The sequence below is a fragment of the Andrographis paniculata genome, unplaced genomic scaffold (assembly GCF_009805555.1).
Source record: "Andrographis paniculata isolate CXL003 unplaced genomic scaffold, ASM980555v1 Contig12END, whole genome shotgun sequence".
Lineage (NCBI taxonomy): Eukaryota > Viridiplantae > Streptophyta > Magnoliopsida > Lamiales > Acanthaceae > Andrographis > Andrographis paniculata.
The window spans coordinates 5080978-5100538 of NW_026137402.1; the positions used below are offsets into that span (position 1 = coordinate 5080978).

The 19561-nt window shown below is 31.9% G+C and overlaps 1 protein-coding gene across 3 annotated transcripts; it reads left to right on the plus strand.

Moving 5' to 3' along the window:
• The first annotated feature begins 6991 nt into the window (after positions 1-6991).
• Positions 6992-19244, plus strand: LOC127255962 (dynamin-related protein 3B-like). 3 transcript variants are annotated; one of them, XM_051281771.1, is made up of 20 exons: positions 6996-7588; positions 8961-9243; positions 9630-9658; positions 9775-9876; positions 11592-11660; positions 11746-11805; positions 12534-12647; positions 12883-12931; positions 13330-13439; positions 13902-13994; positions 14103-14195; positions 14268-14405; positions 14712-14825; positions 14913-15008; positions 15106-15148; positions 15796-15968; positions 16142-16288; positions 16700-16752; positions 18296-18395; positions 18687-19244. In XM_051281771.1, exons 1-20 carry the CDS (start codon positions 7223-7225, stop codon positions 18921-18923), a joined length of 2469 nt encoding a protein of 822 aa, XP_051137728.1. In that variant the 5' UTR covers positions 6996-7222; the 3' UTR covers positions 18924-19244. The 3 variants fall into 3 exon arrangements, 2 of the variants coding, with proteins under 2 accessions (XP_051137728.1, XP_051137736.1); XM_051281779.1 differs by having other exon boundaries at positions 6997-7588; positions 15823-15968; XR_007839749.1 differs by lacking the exon at positions 18687-19244 and having other exon boundaries at positions 6992-7588; positions 16179-16288; positions 18296-18389.
• Positions 19245-19561: the final 317 nt, after the last annotated feature.

Sequence of the window (19561 nt, forward strand, 5' to 3'; positions counted from 1 at the left end):
AAGCAAGATCGGAGCAAATTCTCATGATCTTTAATCTTGATTTGGATTTGAGGAAATTGATCTGCTTTCTTTCTTGCTTGCAGTTGCAGAGAGAGAGAGAGGAAGTGGAAATGGGGTTTCTAATTGGGAATTTAGGGTTTTGATATTGATGAAGAAGAAGAAGAAGAAGAGGGAGGAGGAGCATATGGTGACTGAAGTGGCGGGCGGGGAAAGAAGGAAAGAAAGAAAGAAAGAAAGATATTAGATATAGCAGCAGCGGCTTTTTGGAAGTTAGTTGATGAGTTCATTTTTGAAGTTGGTCCAAGAGCACATTCCAAGACTAAAATTAATAATAATGGGATGGTTACCGCGATGATCATGCTGATTTTTAACATTTATACATAGAAAAAGTACACATTAGTATTACTATTACACTGTATAATAAATGTATATGCTCTGTTTTCTTAATAATAATAAATATATTATGTGTTAAAAATAGTAATGTGTATTGTACGAGATGTGTTGTATTTGTATTATATTGACATATATATACTGTTTGTTGTCCTTAATGATATTGTATATTTGTATTATATTTTGTAGTAATATTATATGTTGTCTAATAGCACACATGCAACCAATAATAATAATAATAATAATAATAAATTGAAAAATTACATCTATCGCCTTGCATAATACACAAAGCCATTCGCTATGGTGTATATATATATATACATATATATTACCATGCAATTGCTATAATCCATAACAAAAATATACTTAGGGTGTGTTTGTTTGGGGATTTTTTCCAAATACACTATTCATCCAATTTTTTTCTTCAAAAACATCAAATCAAATACTTATTTTTTATTTTTTATATTATACTAAAAAATAAATTTTATATTCAAAATATCACATCAACACCTATTTATATCACATCATACAACTATTCAAATTCAAATTTTTTACTATTCAAATCTCAACTCAAAATCTAAACCCCAAACAAACACATTTTGTGATTTTTTAAAGATTTTTCACCATCTAATTAATTTTTTCTACTTAGAAGCCAAGCCCAATTTTTTTCCTTGTTTTTTTTTTGGAAGTATCTTAATTCTTACTTTATTTTATCTTTCATTTCACCATTTCAATTTACAATTTTATATAAATTTTTTTTTATTATAAATATATTATATAAAAAACAATTTTTTATCCTAAAAATTACTACAGTTGTCTTATATTTCTTTCTCTTTTTTTTTTTTTTCCTTATTTGTTAATTTTTTATTTTTTTTTTCATAATACCCACTATAATCTTAAGGGGAATAACTCAATAAAGAAAATAAGGTGACTCAAAATCCGTAGAAGTGAACCGACAAGTTTGGTTCCTACAATTTTTTTTCATACACACACAAAAGTCAAACTGCTTGATTAAATAAAAAACTAATGATTTGAAATATGTTAAAAAATTCAAATAGAATAGTAAAAAACAAATAAAATAAAATCGATAGAACAATTTTGCTCCCCCAAGGAAATCACTGGATTGATGGATCGACAATTAATTGATAGAACTAAGATGACATTATATTGATATGTAAGGTGGAGAGTTATTGATCAAGTATGTGTAATATAGTAGTGTAGATTAAATATAAAGATTTCAAAAGAATGGAAACAAGATTGGATCATATATCAAATCACACCATTTCTAGCAATTTACATGGGATCATATATCAAATCATATAATTCTTGGATAAGATCAGATCATATCTATGTAATGTAATGTAATAACTATCTGCTGTCCAAAATTACTACAAGGATTGATCGATCCATATATCGATCATGCTCACCTTGGCAACATCTTTACTCTCTAGAATTCTCTTGAGTTCATAAACATCCTTCTCCTCCAGAACAATCGAAAACTCGTGCCAATTAAGGACTTTGTCCAACGACGAATCATACTCATAGGATGGAGTCACGATCACCATATCTATAAATGGGACAAACCCGTATTTGTTCACCGAGCTCCGAGGCATGGCGAATCATCATCAAAGGATTTTCGAGGGATGTGGTGTTGTTCATCTTGTCAAATACTCCATATCTGGATAATGATGGAGATTTCTGGATTGGATCCAAGATTGATTCCTGGATTGAATCACTTAATTGATTAAGAAACATCAAACTCACAGAATCCCAAACCTTAATTAAATCCTGAAGATATGTGTAAGAGCTATGTAGTGAGATTCAATACTAAACTTCTATAATAGAGACACACAGTTGGGTATTTTTTTATTCATGTAAAAAAAAAAAAAAAAAAAAGTGAAAAAAGAACCTTTGGAACCATCATCATCTTCTTGCAAGTATAGGGAATGTAAGACACACGCGCTCCCTTCGCATTATCCTTCTTGATGGTTAGGAACTTTGGGGAATTGGCAAAACACAGCTGAATCTGTTAACACTAATCACTCGACAAGGACATGCATCAGTTAATTTGTCGATAGGATCATCGGATATATACCATATGATTTTTGGTGAGGAACGTGGTTTCTTGAATGTTGTTGTTGATGAAATTTGAGTATCCTCCGAAGAAAAACGTACTGTTGTCTCGATCAACATGGACTTGGCAGATTTTGAAGATTTTTTTCGATAGTCAATCTCGAAATCCTTGGCCGAGTGATAGACGACATATCTTTCTTTAATATCAGGAACCTGAAGAAATTAAATCGAAAATTAATTAATGTTGCAGAGTTAAAAATAAGAATTGAATTAAGAAGATATAATTATATATTGATGAAGCATATATATACATATATACATCGATGATGAAGGATGTGTAATATAGCAGTGCGCAGAGCCATGAGGAGATGAAGTAAAGACTGCAAAGAAGGCAACCAAGACAGGAACAATTAGTTCTCATCGCTAATCTTGATCGATTATGTGATTTGATTTGAGGAAGAAAATGAAATTAATCAAGTTGGTAGGTAGATTTGATCTGCTTTCTTGCTTGCAGTTGCAGAGAGAGGAAATGAAACTGGGGTTTCTAATTAGGGTTTTGATCATATTGATGAAGAAGAACGTACAAGCGGGGGGAGAAGGGAGTATATATATATATATATATATATATAGCAGCAGCCTCTTGGAAGTTTGTTGATCATGAGTTCATTCTTGACAAAATTATAGACATTATTTTAAAATTAGATAAATACTTATAATCAAATATAACTTTAATTTTCAAAACTACAAGTATCAAAATATTATAATTCCTCAAACTGGAAAAATATTTATTCCATATTTAAATAACAAATAACGGAAAAGAAAGATAAAATCATAGTATGCAGTGAAGGGGAATGGATAACTCGAAAGCCTTTGGATCATATGCTGAAGTGTATTTTTAATTCAACATATGCATACTCAATCTCAACCATTAATTAATAAAGGGTAATTAAGTCAATTTAAACATAATCTTAAAATTAAATTTTGAGATTCATTTTCAGCATACTGAATTTATAACATTCAGCATAGGATCTGCATTGAACTCGAGTGCGGTAATTGTTCATATTAAATGCAATATTTAGTTAATTTTGATAATATTTTATCTCATTTTTGTGTGTATTGATTATTTTCAATATGCAAAAGACAAATAACAAATTTGGTGAAATAGGAAGAAAAAAATCAAGATTGGACTAACTCCATCATTAATTAAAAGTCCAAAAATCTAATTATTAAAATAATATGACAAAAATAAAAATAAAATGAATATCATACTTTTTGAAACGGAGAAAACGGCCAGAAACCCGACAAGCGTAAGCAAGAGATCAAGTTGTAATAGGTGGACTTATGATCATAAGCACGGGTGGATTAGCTCCCAATTATTAGTACTCCCTTCGTCCCATAACAAAGTATCCATTTTGCCATTTTAGTCCGTTCCATAACAAAGTATCTATTTCATTTTTTAGTAACGGTACTATCTATCTAATATTACAAATACCCTTACAACTTACGATATATTACACAGATGTCATTACTTTTATATCACACATAATGGTTATTTTAGTCATTTCTACCTTATTCCTGCTAGATCCCAATATAATACTAATATTTCTAAAACTACGTACAAAAAGCAAATAGATACTTCTTTATGGGACGGAGGGAGTATTTTTTGTGTGTAAAATATAAGGGTTTGTTCTTTCTTAAAAAAATAATAATAATACATTACATACATTCATTATTTTTATATTTTTTACACAATTTTTTATATTTTATATAATTTTTTTTTTCAAAAATCTCACAAAACAAACACACCATTTAACTTTTAACATAATTATACTAATTTCCCCCTTATAAATTTTATAAGAAAAATAAAAAAAGTCAGCGCTCTGTCCCGATTCCACCACTGATCATAAGATTACTTATTCAAAATTTATTATACTTTTGTTACCGTGTTACCATGTTTGTGTTTGTCGTTCAAAGGATTTATCAAATGTATGCTCGGAGGAAAAAAAATTGCAAACTCCCAAATTATTAATATATATATATATTGAAAAAAATAATCTATGACAAATTATAGACTAAAGAAAAATAGGGTGCAACTTTTCAAATTTTTCTATTTGAACTTTTTATATATATATATTTTTAAAAAAATTAATAAAAATATCTTATCAAATATTATTTTAATATAATATTTAAACTAAATTTTCTTATATCAGACCCAAAAAAGCATACTGGCAATCATTTGATATTAAAAAAATCTCTCATAAAATATCTCATCAAAATTGATGTTTTACTATATTTTTATTTTATAGAACTACTTTTAATTATTATTTTTTTAATAAAACAAAAAATGAGAAAAATAGGTTCATGGGAACTACAAATTATGCATAAGAAAGTTAAATAAATCAAATACAATTTTTATCAAATCATTTGTATAGAATGTTTTATAATAACAAACATATAATTGATCATTATGAAAGTTGTATTTACATAATTAGTTATATAATAATATTTGCAGTATATCTTATTTGCAGTATATCTTTGGTAATTTGTGCGAATTGGATCAAATTACTCTACGCTATTTGGTTCTATCAACACTGAAGTTAATAGATCATTTTATTAAATTTTTTTAACAAAATACCGAAAATGAGATGAGAAGTAAAATACCACACATATATATATATATATACACACTCTAATATAATTTGTAATTATAAGCCTATAATTAATACAAATAATTGAACATTAATTAATACAAAATATTCATCAACCTAAAAATGTAAAGATATGAATGTCGCACAAAACTGAAATTTTATGTTTATATACTTCTATGATGATCGGATTTTACTTTTTATTTTTATTTTTTGTTTGTTTTCATTCATAGAGTAGAATTTAAATTTTTAAACTTTTTATATTTTTTTCTTCTCCACTTAAGAGTTTATTTTAAGTTTTTATTTATAAAGTTGAAAGTAGGTGGATAATTGTATTTATTTATAACCATTTAAATAGTTATAACAAACAATATATTTTTCATATTAATAGTTTTAAATATAAAATAAAAATATAAAAAAATGTATTTACATTTGTTTATAAATTTTTATTTATAAATTTATAATATATATTTGTTAGTTTGTGATAATTTTATTTTGCCTTTTTTAAAATATATTATACCTAAATACTTGAATTTTATAGTCTTAATTTATTAGCATACATTTATAGATAAAATCATGGATTATTTGATTTGAAATCAACTATTTAACTTGCTTTTTAAGAAATATTTAGAATATTTTTATAATACATAGAACTTACATATTAATTTTATTTAGAATTATGATTATTCTCTCTATTATTCTATGCATTTATATCTACTTATTATTTATTTATTGAAATTTATTTAAAATAGGAATATTTTTTATTTTTAATATATGTTTAAATAACAATAATTTGGGTTTCTTGTTAGTGTAGATGACTTGTAATTTTTGTTCGTCTCTTATCAACTATTATGAATCATCGATTTATTTGAAATGGTTTGATAGGATTTATATCGAAAAAATTGAATCATATCGTTCTGTAGCAATTTTTTCGGTATATTAAAAGCATACCAAAAGCGATTTGTGAATGAATATGTTGTGGCATGCGGCATATTGAAATTGTATTTGAGATATTGGATACTAGCATTATATCTAAAAAAAATTATTTATTTTAATAATTAAATTATTTAACTAAATATTATTGATACAATATTATATTCTTTTCGTTCCCTATAAAATATATATTTAATAAATAATAAAATTTTAAATAAAGTGAGTAGTTAAAGTAGTGATAAGATAATTTTATTTTGATTTTTTTAAAAAAAATTTAAAAAATAATCATGTGATAATAAAGTATGAATATTTATACTCTTTCTGTCCGCCTCTGATATCCTTATATTAGTATCATAACACACTATATTTCGATTTAATAATTAATATTAAAGATCAACAAAAAAGTAAATAAGAGTTTTAGAACCGGACGAAAGAGTATAAAATAATGAGATAATAATTACTAAAAAAAAATATACTCCTTCTGTCCCACATAATTTTTTCCTATTTTTTATTTTTGTCATTCCAGCATAACTTAAATTTAAATTTTACAAATTTTTTTATTTTAATTAAATTATTTACTTATCTTAATTTTAATTTATAATTATTTTTATTAAATAATAATTATTTTTACTAATACACTTTTTAATTACTTACTAATTATATTTAACCTAAATTTCAATATCTACATTAATAGACCCAAAATATATGGGCAGGAGGGAAGGAAATGAACAAAAAATAAAGTGGAAGGAGTACAAACGAAATAGTGAAAGTTAAGATATGCTATCCGGACTAATATTAGACGGATTTGGATCCGGGTCCGGGTCCGAACCGAACCGAACCGGGCCCAAATCCATACGAAACCGGTCAATTTACAGGCCAAGTTGAGGGCCTGCAAATAAAGCGTAAAGGTCGTCGTGTTGGACTGCCGAAAAAAAATTTAACAGAAAAAATTTATAGTGTGGGATCACATATAATGCTCTCCTTCATTGAATTGAATTGAATCCGTTCTTCCACAGCACAGTGCTGCAGTTCATGCGCGCACAGCCACAGCTGTCTTCATTCTTCAACCATCCAATCACTTATCCGACTATTTTGCTCGGCAGATCCCTAATTTCAATCCCTAATCAAGTCAAATTTTACCAAGTGTTTCGGTTGATTAATATTCAATCAAAATTGCATACATGGCGGAGGAGCAAACGGCGGCGGAGGGCAGTGGTACGGCGGCCACACCCTTGGGGCTCTCGGTAATACCCATAGTGAACAAATTGCAGGATATATTTGCTCAGCTTGGAAGTCAATCCACGATCGAGTTGCCGCAGGTTGCCGTTATCGGCAGCCAGAGCAGCGGTAAATCAAGTGTGCTGGAGGCGCTTGTGGGCCGTGATTTCTTGCCGCGTGGTAATGATATCTGCACGCGCCGCCCATTGGTGCTGCAACTCGTGCAGATGAAGCGGAAGGGTGATGGGACTGACGAAGAATGGGGGGAGTTCTTGCATTTGCCCGGGAAGAAGTTCTTTGATTTTAATGCTATCCGAAGGGAGATTCAGGTTGGTTTTAAGATTTTATTATGTTGGAACTGGAATTTATTTGAAAACTTGATTTGAACTTTCTTCAAGTAATCAAATCGTATATGTTGTCATGTATTCCGTAATTCTGAAAGTAAATTATATTGAACTTTTGGTGACTAAAAAGCCCCCGATATTTAAGAGTGGAATTGAACAAGATCTTTGTCTTCTTGTGTCTTCAAAAAGCATAGAGATTTTAGATCTTATTGTGTTCTCACTTGATTTCTGGATATTTGTATGTATGTATGTATGTATGTATATATAGATTTTCAATCCCTCTATTCCTAAAATGACTAATGTTTTAGGCTTTGGTAAGGAATTAAAGTTTTATGAAATTTTGGCAAAAACTTATTGAATTACACATGTAAAACATTAGGTGCAGAACTGCAGATGAGAAAAGGGTAAATAGGGATTACAGTACGAAAAAAGTTGTATTGAGGAAAATACATTTTTGTAGAAATCGAGGGTATACTTTCATAATCCATGAATATTGCCCTATCAACGTGGAGCTAGAGGAAACACATTGTTCTCTGTTTGACTGTAACCTCCCTAGTCTCTATTTCCTCATGCACCTCCTAAATCGTGTTGTGGTAAATATATAAAAAATTTTCTTTCAAAAAAGGAAAATAAAAAATATTCTGAAACAATTTCAGAAATGTTTTGTTGGTTAACTACTTTGCAGTATATTTCCAATGACAGATAAAAGCTTAATGGACTTTAGGATGTTTGTCCTTCTTTGAGAGATATTATCAGTATTTTAGTGCATACCTGTTATATTAGATTTCATCTTTTTATATGGGAATGTTGTAGATTGCACTATCAATGACATATTATAATGCTTTGTTTTCTCCCTGTTTGCTTATGAAATGGATTTTTATCAAACGCCTGGCCTGTTAAGTTGATGGCAATTAACTGGCTTAGTCGTATTAGCAGGGTTCATACTGCTAACACACTTCAGCACATCCTATCTGACTAATGCAATGCTTTGCAACATAATTTATTGTTATTAATTGTGGAGGGAGGGAGCATTCTCTTCTAAGCACATCTTTTAATGTATTTTTCCATCTATTATGCTTAAGATTTTCCTTTGACAGTTTAGGAGTCACCTTTGGTCTTTCAATGTTGGTATTCAGTCTGTGGCTAAACTTCTTACTTTGTGACATAGGAGATATTCTGACGTAGATAATCATTGCTAGAAAGAGAGCCATTATCTAATCACATTTTACACCAGGATAGATCTAATTAACACCGTCTCTTTTTATGGTATTTGTTGCAATTTATTATACATATTTACTTCTTTTTTTTGGACGTTTTATTGTAGCTTTGTATACTAGATGTTCTGGGTTTTATGTAGGCTGAAACGGAGAGAGAAGCAGGGGGTAACAAAGGTGTTTCAGACAAACAGATACGTTTAAAAGTTTTCTCCCCAAATGTTCTTGACATTGCTCTTGTGGATCTGCCTGGTCTGACAAAAGTTCCTGTTGGTGATCAGCCATCTGATATTGAAGCTCGCATTAGAACAATGATAATGTCATACATCAAACTTCCAAGTTGTCTGATACTGGCTGTTACACCAGCGAATTCTGACCTGGCTAATTCAGATGCTCTTCAGATGGCTGGAATTGTTGATCCTGATGGTTGGTTTTTTTTTTTCAATCATTATCTAAGATGCTTAAGGAATCTGAACGCAAGCCCTAGATGGGTAAATGATCAAAATGTCACCCTTTAACCAGTCGAAATTCTGTTTACTTATGTTTTTTATGTCATTTTTACACTATTCATTGAGAAACTTCTCTAAAAAGCATAATACCTATTCTTTTCTTAAGAAAAATATTACATCGAAAACTATTTCTCTATTCAAACATCACATAGCATCATACCCCTATTTACATCTATCCAACACTTAACTTTCATTCAAAATTTTACTATTCCAAAACAACTCAAAATACCAAAACACTTTCAAAATATATCTAAACACATTAGCTTTTGAAGACAAGGCTCATGTGAAATTTTCTACTTGCAGGTTATAGAACAATTGGTGTCATTACAAAGGTAAATGTATTTATTTATTTATTTTTGCACATTGGCTTTGTTTAGTTATATCTAGTATGAGCACCACCCTGTGCCCTCTTCAATATAAGATTTTTACACACTCATTGCTGCTCCAGTTAGATATAATGGATAGGGGTACTGATGCCCGAAACTTTTTGCTTGGAAAAGTGATTCCTCTTCGGCTTGGCTATGTTGGTGTTGTGAATCGAAGTCAGGAGGTAAAATCTTGTTTACATAAGAATTGTTTTATTATATTTAATCTGTCCCGTTTCATTTGGAGCAGGCTTTAATAGTAAATATGCATGCTTTTATTGACTATAATGTTAGTACCCTTGGTTGATCTTTCGGCAACACATTTGAACACTGTTTGTTCTGGTTCTTTCTTCTCCCAGCTTAGAAGTTCACATCTATGACACCCAAAAATTGGTATAATGCCTTAGATTGTGTTGTTTTTCTGTCCCTGAAAGTTTTGTTCTTCTAGCTTAACTTTTTATTACACTTAATGTTCAGAAGTTATTCTATTCTTTCGATATTCTTAACAAGTATTTTGTTTACTTCAGTCTTTTTTTTCCTTATGTTTCTGGAGTGAAATTGGAAAGCTGAGTAGTAAAAATTGGGAAAAGTTCCTCAAGAAAACAAACTAGCTGTAAATGGCAAGACCATAGCTGTAAATGGCCGTTTGGAGCGGAATTATAATTATAGATATGGAAAGATCATAGCTGTAAATGGCCATTTATGTGCTTTAGTATTATATATAATTAACATTGAAATCTATGTACAATCAATATATATTTGCATTGAAAATCCAGTAATGTCTCTCTCAAGAGTTCTTACAGATTAACATTGTAAATTGTTTTAGTTATTAGAATTTGGCAGTATATTACAGTTTCGACCTCAAATTTTTTACAATTGATGATGTTACTTAGTTGAGTACAAAAATAATAATAAAATTAAGAACAATACAAATATTAAAATACTATTTTAATAAAATAAATGCAACTAGACATTAAAAAACACGGTGTGTTTAGTCAGCCATTTTATTTTACTTTTTGCATTTGGGTTTGATTTTTTATTTTTTTAAAATTTGAATAGTGGTATGAATGAAGTGTTTTGCGAGAGAAGACAAGGTATTTTAATAGGGAACAGTGAGAGTTGAATAGAAAAAAAAGTCGAAAATAATATCCAAGCAAACAATGTATAAAATTCATTTACTAAAACTATAAAAGATTTATAGATTAAAATAGTTTTCGAAATATAGAAGGAAAGTATATGCACAATGGGTGAGATCGTAGGAGTGGAGGAGCATAGGGTTGGAGGCAAAAGTGGGAAGATGATTTAACGCAGAAAAGCCCATAAAAATAAAAAACTTAACTCAAGCTTTGGCATACTTCTCTGTGCCAGTGTAAAGGCAGTTGCCCACCAAAAGTGCAACTTGCCGACATAATGGTGCATTGTTGCGCATTATGTGCCATTTTTTTTAAGGAAATACAGTTTATATAAATATGAAAATAGGAGAATCATAGGAAGAAATTAGAGAGAGATACAAGTGAAATTAGGGAGATATGACAGTATGAAATCAAGATCCCAAAGTTTAGGCATGATCACTGCATCTCCAAAGTCTACACTGAACAATAGTGGGTGTTAGCATGGACAAGTTAAAACAACTCTTCTCCTAGGCTGAAATCACTCCATTTTATGGTTATGAATAATTTGGAGCATTGTAAATTAGTATAGGGGTGGAAATTTTGCGGAAAATGCAAAACACAACCTCTGATATCATTTTAGAAAGAAGTGTCGTGATTTTCATGCTGGATAGGGTTTGAAAAATGCTTCTCATTAAGTGTAACTACAATGACGGACAATTTGCCAATAACTAATAAGAAATGGACAATGTGCTTAGTGTGATTATATCCTTGATGTTATTAATCAACAGGATATTCTGATGAATCGAAGCATCAAAGATGCGCTTATAGCAGAAGAGAAGTTCTTTCGCAGTCGGCCAGTAAGATCTTGATATTTATCATTGCATATTCATTTGGATGTCTTTGCGTACAGGTAATTTAGTGGCTTACAAATCTTTGGTATAGGTGTACTCTGAAATTGCTGATCGATGTGGAGTCCCACAGTTGGCTAAGAAGTTGAATCAGGTAATTTTGTGAAACTGAGTCATGGTTTTGCTTATGTAGCTGTTGTTATGTAGCATCTTGATTGATATACAGTACTTTCTGCACCTGCATCTGCTTCTTCATGCTTGATGTCATCCATCTCAAGCTCTGTCCTTTGCTCGTTACTCCCTTTAATTGGTTTACTCATAGTGGGCTTATGTTACTGTTATTTTCTGGAATTTTGAAGTACGTACACTGCTATTTCTGTCCATTTCTGCTTGCTCAAAATCTGTATCATAGCTTCCTGCCACCTTGTTTATTTGACGCTGTTCCGCTTGTTAATTTATTTGTCACATAATCTACAATAATGCTTGTTACTTACTGCCTTGTTTATTTACACACCTGGTCCTTATTTTACTGATGCCTGAGGGCTCTGTGTATTGGTTTTCCAGATTGGCTTTTAGTTTAGTGTTTGGAAAAGCTTATAAGCCCATCAAATTTGTTTGGCATAATGAAGCAGGAAAAAGTTGTATGATGAAAAACTAATTAGTTTTGTAGTTTTTTTCTCTTTCTATGCTAAAACGCAAGCTTACATGCCAATACCATGACTTGGTGGAACCCCATCTTGATTTCACCTTGCATATGATAGCAGGCCCTGATAAGCATATACTAGGATATGCTTCAGTAATTGTAGATTTTGAGTTCTACATGTGATCTGAAAGTAGCATTTTTATTACAAATTGTCTGTGAAATATCTACTTCTTGTGCAGATTCTGATACAACATATTAAGACTGTTCTCCCAGGGCTGAAGTCTCACATTAGTAGTGCACTTGTTTCTGTTGCCAAGGAGCATGCAAGCTATGGGGAAAATAATGAATCAAGGGTAGATTCTTAGATATGTAATCTCACTAGCTGTTATCATTTATTGTCTATATGATTAATATTCTGATATCATTGTTATCCTGCTATCTTATATTGTAAGGTAACTATTGCATATGGAAACAGTTTCTAATGTTCTATAAATTTAGTTTTAGCTTTACCTAGCTAACCCATATTTGTATTTGTAGTTTTGTTCTTCTCTTAGCTAAATGAGTTCTTTACCTTTTTTTGATGCATAGGCTGGCCAAGGAGCACTACTACTAAACATTCTTTCAAGATACTCTGAAGGTAGGTGATCTCCTTTTTCTCTTTCTACTGTAATTTTGATGCTTTCTGAAGTCTCTAATGACTTAAACAGAGGTGTAGTGTCGTTGAGTACTCAGTGATTTTGTTCTGGTCTGTACAAGGTTCATTTTCATTTTTTGGTGGCTCTATCATGCTAGTACATAGTAATGGTAAATACCCCTTGTTTGTAGATATCATGCAGATACTTCACTGAAAGTTTGCTTGTTACTAATCTGGGATTCCTATTTCATCATTATTGATAAAATTGGGATTGTTTACTAGTAACCCAAATTTTCAGTTGGCATGACTATATTCTGTTGCAACATCACTCAGCGAGTGGAGTGTTAAAAAAATAATAAATGGATTTCTGACTAGTGTACTTCCTTCTTTGTTGGAAACAGCTTTTTCTTCAAAGATAGATGGGAAAAATGAAGAGATGTCAACAACGGAACTGTCGGGTGGAGCAAGAATTCATTACATTTTCCAAAATATATACGTAAAGAGCTTGGAGGTTTGTTCTGTTGATCTTAATATTCTGAACATAACTTGTAAGTACTGTTGGGAGATCATGAAATTATCTGGATCAGTTTAGACTTAATGTATCAGTCAACGCATTGGAAATTTTCTTGTGAAAAATTGTGGAATATGTTAACATGGATAAAAGAAGGGTTTTAAAGGTAAATCATATAAACTTCCGATGAAGTATTTTATCATGAGATTTTATTTTTTGTAGCAATAATCTTTAGTGGTCTGTGTACCTTTCTGGTCCTTTAGTACCAGACTACCAGTTTGTAGTGTGTAGTGGTAAAGGGTTTTCCAAAGCACGTATCTCCAGGTGTAAACAACTTGTATATGCTGCCCTGCATGTCCTTTCTACATCCCTTAATTATTTTTGCTAAATTTTGATCTACATATTTTGTTATAGTCAATTGATTGAAGTTCTGTAAGAAATAATTCTATTCTCTTCATGTAGGATGTGGATCCTTGTGAAGAAATTACTGACGATGACATCCGTACTTCCATTCAAAATGCAAAGGGCCCTAAGGCTGGACTTTTTGTTCCAGAAGTAGGCCTTAGCACCTGTGGTTTCTTGTTAATGATCTTTCCTTAAGTAAAGCTGTCATTCAATCTGCTTTTTGATAACTGGTACATGCTAAATAAACTAAACATGTAGGTTCCTTTTGAAGTTCTTGTTAGAAAACAAATAGCTCGTCTGTTGGATCCAAGTCTTCAGTGCGCTAGGTTTATCTATGATGAGCTCATCAAGGTACACATCCCTAGCAAATGATTGTATCTATCCTGGTTACTGGACTTGATTTAGTTCGTTCCTTCCTTGTAGATGAGCCATTGCTGCATGGTAAATGAGCTCCAGCGTTTTCCAGTTCTTCGAAAACGTATGGATGAGGTCATTGCCAATTTTTTACGAGAAGGCCTTGGGCCATCAGAATCAATCATAGGACATATTATTGAAATGGAGGTAATGTGATCATTTTGTTTATGTATATAATTCCCACTAATTCCCACTATGCAGTTTATGGAGAACCATCTTAACTAAACAATGTATTCAGAATGGATCTTGCATGTGAAACACGCCTGTTTAATGTCCTCATATTAAATTACTGCTGATTTGTCAGTGCTATATTTCTTTTTCTGAGACCGAAATTAGAGAACCCTTTGTATCTTGTGTCTTGACTATTTCCCTCTGTGCCCATCTCCAGAATTATTGTTACTTCAGAACATTGGTTATAGCATATTTATAATTTTATAGATCTGCTGTTTGTAGATGGACTACATAAACACTTCCCATCCCAACTTTATTGGTGGGAGTAAAGCTTTAGAGATGGCTTTACAACAGGTCAAGTCATCAAGAATATCTTCCGCCATGGCAAGGCAGATAGTAAGCACCATTCACTATAATTGATAGATGTATTTCAAACTGTTTATGAGAATCAGTGCTATAATCTACGCTCTGCTGGTCAATCAGGATTCAGGAGATTCAGAGAAAGCACCTAACTCAGAAAGAAATATAAAGAGCCGGGCCATAATTGCCCGCCCAATGAATGGAATTGTTCCAGAGCAAGTAAGGAATCTACTGGCTCATGCTTTTCTCCAATGGAGCTTTCTGTAACGTGCTATTCATATTGGCTAACTTGTTTACACTTTTTAATTGAAAAAAGGGTGTCCGAGTTGCTTCTGATGTTGAGACACCTGCCCCATCTTGTAAGTTTTGTCTGCTGTCTTCTCATCGAACGTAAACATAATTGTTTTGACTGACAACCTCTGCTCCCCAACCATGCAAGTGAATTGTTTTAAATTTTCATTTGGCAGAAGAGATTGCATGTTGTTTTCTTAAGTTTTAGGTGCATTAATTATTTGCTTTCCCACTTCCCACCCATTTTGAGTATAGTAATGATTTGGCAAATCTGAACATGTATACAATGAATAGAACAAAAACAGTGTGTGAGTGGACTACATGAATGGCAAGGAAAGTAGTTAGTTCAATGACCTTGATCATTCTGTAATCCATTGGACCAGGCCATCATAAATGAACTTCAACATCAGCATGCCATCAGGTAAACTATGAATATAGTTTTATAAGACTAGATTAAGATAGTGTGGAGGATGTCTCACATCTCACTGGACAAAGGTTGGTATGAATGGTCAGTATATACCAGAGGGGAATTTTATATTTGTAGTTCTCTATTTCATCAAATGTACTGTAGTCACTTACATATGGATCATAATCTTGCTTCCTCTACTAGGTTATCAAAATTGTAGAAAGTAATCCAACTCAGTTATACCTTCTAGCTGCTTATTCAATGCTGTATCCATGTAGATTATTGATTAGCGTAATTGTGTTTGTGAAGTCGTAATATTGCGGTCCTCAATGGCAGCGAGTAATACAGGTTCAAGTTGGGGAATATCTTCAATTTTTGGTGGACTTGACCGCCGGACCAAAAAAGAGAACCCCACAAGCAAACCATTTACTGATGCTCTTCAGAGTGTGGAACGTGGTGTTTCAATGATTCATTTGAGAGAAGTATGCTAAAACTGTCTATCCTACATATTCTTCCTACTTGATAAGTTTTAATCTTTCTTGTGCTACTAAAACTGTCTATCCTGCATATTCTTCCTACTTGATAAGTTTTAATCTTTCTTTGTGCTAATGCATTATTATTTTCTTTTTATGTTCTATTTTTGTATTTTACAAAGCCCCCGAGTGTTTTGAGACCCTCTGAAACCCATTCAGATCAAGAGGTTTTGGAGATCGCTGTAACAAAGCTGTTATTAAGGTCCTATTATGACATTGTGAGAAAGAATATTGAGGATTCTGTGCCAAAAGCTATTATGCATTTTCTGGTAAATTTTTTTATATTCTCCGGCAGCTTTTGATTACCATTTATCTTTTATGATTTCCCCCCTTTTTTTTTTCTTTGCTCATCTATATATTTTTCTTAATACTTTTTTTTATCTATTGTGAATTGTATCACTCTGTTTATAAACTTTATCAGGAAATGAATTAGATAGTATTTATATATATGCCATATTAAGCATGATTCATAACATGGAGAATTTACTGTTATTACTGAATAAATGAATACTGTTATACTATACCTGAATGCAATGCTAAAGTTTTAGTTTCCAACATATACACCTACTTGTATCATTAACTTCCATATTGGGAGTGATTATAATCAATTTTGGTCTAGCGTTTGCCCCTTAATATACCAAAGTACTCTGAGTTTTGTAACGGTTATACATTTCTCTCAGGTAAATCACACCAAGCGTGAGCTGCATAATGTTTTAATCAAAAAGCTTTACAGGTATATTCTATGCCACATGCCACCACTATTTAGACAGATCTAAGAGAATAAAGTTGATGATGCTTTATCTTTGTTGAAACTGTCTCATTTCACATTGAAGCTGTTGAAAAATGAAAAATCTAATTCAAATGAAATTTAAGTAACACAAAAGTAATACTACTGGGTTTTTCTTGTCCAATACAAGATTACGTTCCCTGTCCAATACAGATTGATTACTAATTTCAAAAATTATATTATACTGAAACTTTAAACCTAACACTTATGTATAGCTACCCTGGCCATATTTACTTTTTAGAAAGTAAAGAGTATTTTACGTATCATTTGGTCATTGACTTCTCCAAACACAGGCCATTGCCCATTAGGATAATCCCATGATGGGGCAGCTTAACTTAGTAGCAAAGAGAGTTTGTGATTGTTGTAGTTGATCATTTCCTAAGGAACTGCTTATTAGTGCCTTGTCACAGAGAATTACACTGTTTGTTTGGGGGTTTGGATTTTGAGTTGGGATTTGAATAGTAAAATTTTTGAATTTGAATAGTTGTATGATGTGATATAAATAGGTGTTAATGTGATGTTTTGAATGTAAAATTGATTTTTAGTATAATATAAAAAATGAAAAATAGGTGTTTGATTTGATGTTTTTGGGGGAAAAAAATGGGATGAATAGTGGAAATCTAATCCAATCCCCCAAACAAACACACCTAGGAAAAACACAGCTCACCATTATAGCCAGAGGGAGAAAGCTTCTCTACCCCTACCTCAACATTTAGCAAGGAATTTTGCTGTATCCCTGGTGCTCCTAGAAATTGGTTGGAAAGTGATGCAAGGGCATTTGGAAATGATATATGATGCTGTGCAACTTATTATTTTTGAAATTATGAGAAAACTTCACTACGCCCAGCTCAATTTTTATAAATATGATCTTTGTATGAAACTCCGGATGGAAAATGGTTATACCCACCTGAAATCACAAATATATTTTTGCTGTATCATTGGTGCTTCTAGAAATATGTTGGAAGTGATATGAGGGCATAAGGAAATGATGAGGTGCTACTTATTATTTTTGAAATGATTAGAAAGCTTCACTGTGCCTAGTTCACCGTTCATTAATAGGATCTTTGTATGAAACACTGAATGAAAAAATGGCTAAACCCACCTGAATTTAAAAAAAAAAAACAAATGCATGCTGCATCCCTGGTGGTTCTAGAAATATATTGGGAAGTGATACAAGGGCATCTGGAAATGATGAGGTGCAACTTATTATCTTTAAAATGGTTGTCCATTTTTTATAGTTGTCAATACGGTGCAAATACACTATGGCAGTGTTACGGAGATAGCCCAAATTTTATTTTCCCTAACAAAAGCATCGTAGATGCTTCAATGAGTACTCAAATGCACAATGTGTTTGTTCATTCTGTAACCTAAATTACTTTCCTTGTGCTTTATTGTTAATCTTCTTCATTTTTTCTGTTCTTTCCTTTTTGTCTCTGTTCCTATTCAAGTGCATAAAATTTTATGCTAGTGCTTTGCTATGTTTTGACAGAGACAACTTGTTCGAGGAGATGTTACGAGAGCCAGATGAAATTTCACTGAAAAGGAAGCGTACCCGCGAAAAACTCCGGGTTCTGCAGCTAGCTTGGCAGGTAAGTGCGCGTGTACTTCAGGAACCAATATTCTGCCCCAACGAATCTAAATTACTAACTCTATTTTCATTCTGCATTTTTTTATTTTTTGTTTATTATTTTTTTTATCAGACCCTTGAATATATAATCCTAGATAAGATACACTATTTCTTTCATATCTGTTTCTTAATTTCCTTGTGATCATTTCCATGTTATTACTTTACACTTACATTTCAATACTAGCTTGAGCTGGGAGGAGAGTTTCTGCTCAATTATGCTGAAAAACTTGTCTTTCTGTTATAAAAAATGCAGACGCTGGAGGAGCTTCCTCTCGAAGCTGAGAATATTGGGAGGGGTTACAGCATGAGCAGTGACGCCACAGGCCTGCCAAAGATCCACGGGCTCCCCATGTCATCTTTATACAGGGACAGTATGAGCAGCGATTCCCCTCAAATCCCAGGTTCATCGTCAGCCAAGTCTGGGAAACTGCAGTCTGAGATCCATTCAGATAATGGCCGTGGACATAATTCTTCACCAGGTCTTATATGAACTATATACATATCTAGATAGCTAGCTTAAGCTTCAGCCAGTTTAGCACACGTATACTGTTGGTTGCATCCGCGGTGTTGATTATTTGGTTCTAGAGGAGAAAGTGTATAATAGAATAGGTGGTTGGTCATTGCATTGCTTCCCTCATTTTTGGTGTGAATTTATTTGCTGCTACCTCTTTGAATATTGATTGTAACATTCTTTTCCTGGTTTACCGAGATCGACTGTATATAAAGAAAGATCTATGCATTCGTTTTTATCTAAAACTTACTTCACTTTCATGGTGAATATGTAATGAAAATAATAATTGTTTTCGTACTATATCTATGGAACAAATAAATTGGGAAATCTGGATGCCTTTGGTTGGTGTTTGTGTTTGTATTCTATGATATTCTGAGAGAAAGAATAATGTTTTTTATTTTTTTCTTTCGATCGGAAGAATAATGTATTTTTGTTATGTAATATAGTGAATACATGGTAAACAAAAATGGCTCTAAGAAGCAATGGTTAGTGGTTTGTTTGTGTTATTCAACAATTCATTCCCCTATGTGCTATTTGCTATTTCAACTCCTGCTGCCTTAGAAAATGATTTTTTTTTTTTTTTTTTTTATTATTACTCCCTTCGTGACTGGACACAG

Coding starts and splice junctions, on each gene's coding strand:
- LOC127255962 (XM_051281771.1), top strand. CDS start 7,223: ATGGCGGAGGAGCAAACGGCGGCGGAGGGCAGTGGTACGGCGGCCACA. Junction 7,589..8,960: donor CTATCCGAAGGGAGATTCAG/GTTGGTTTTAAG, acceptor GGTTTTATGTAG/GCTGAAACGGAGAGAGAAGC. Junction 9,877..11,591: donor TTGTGAATCGAAGTCAGGAG/GTAAAATCTTGT, acceptor ATTAATCAACAG/GATATTCTGATGAATCGAAG.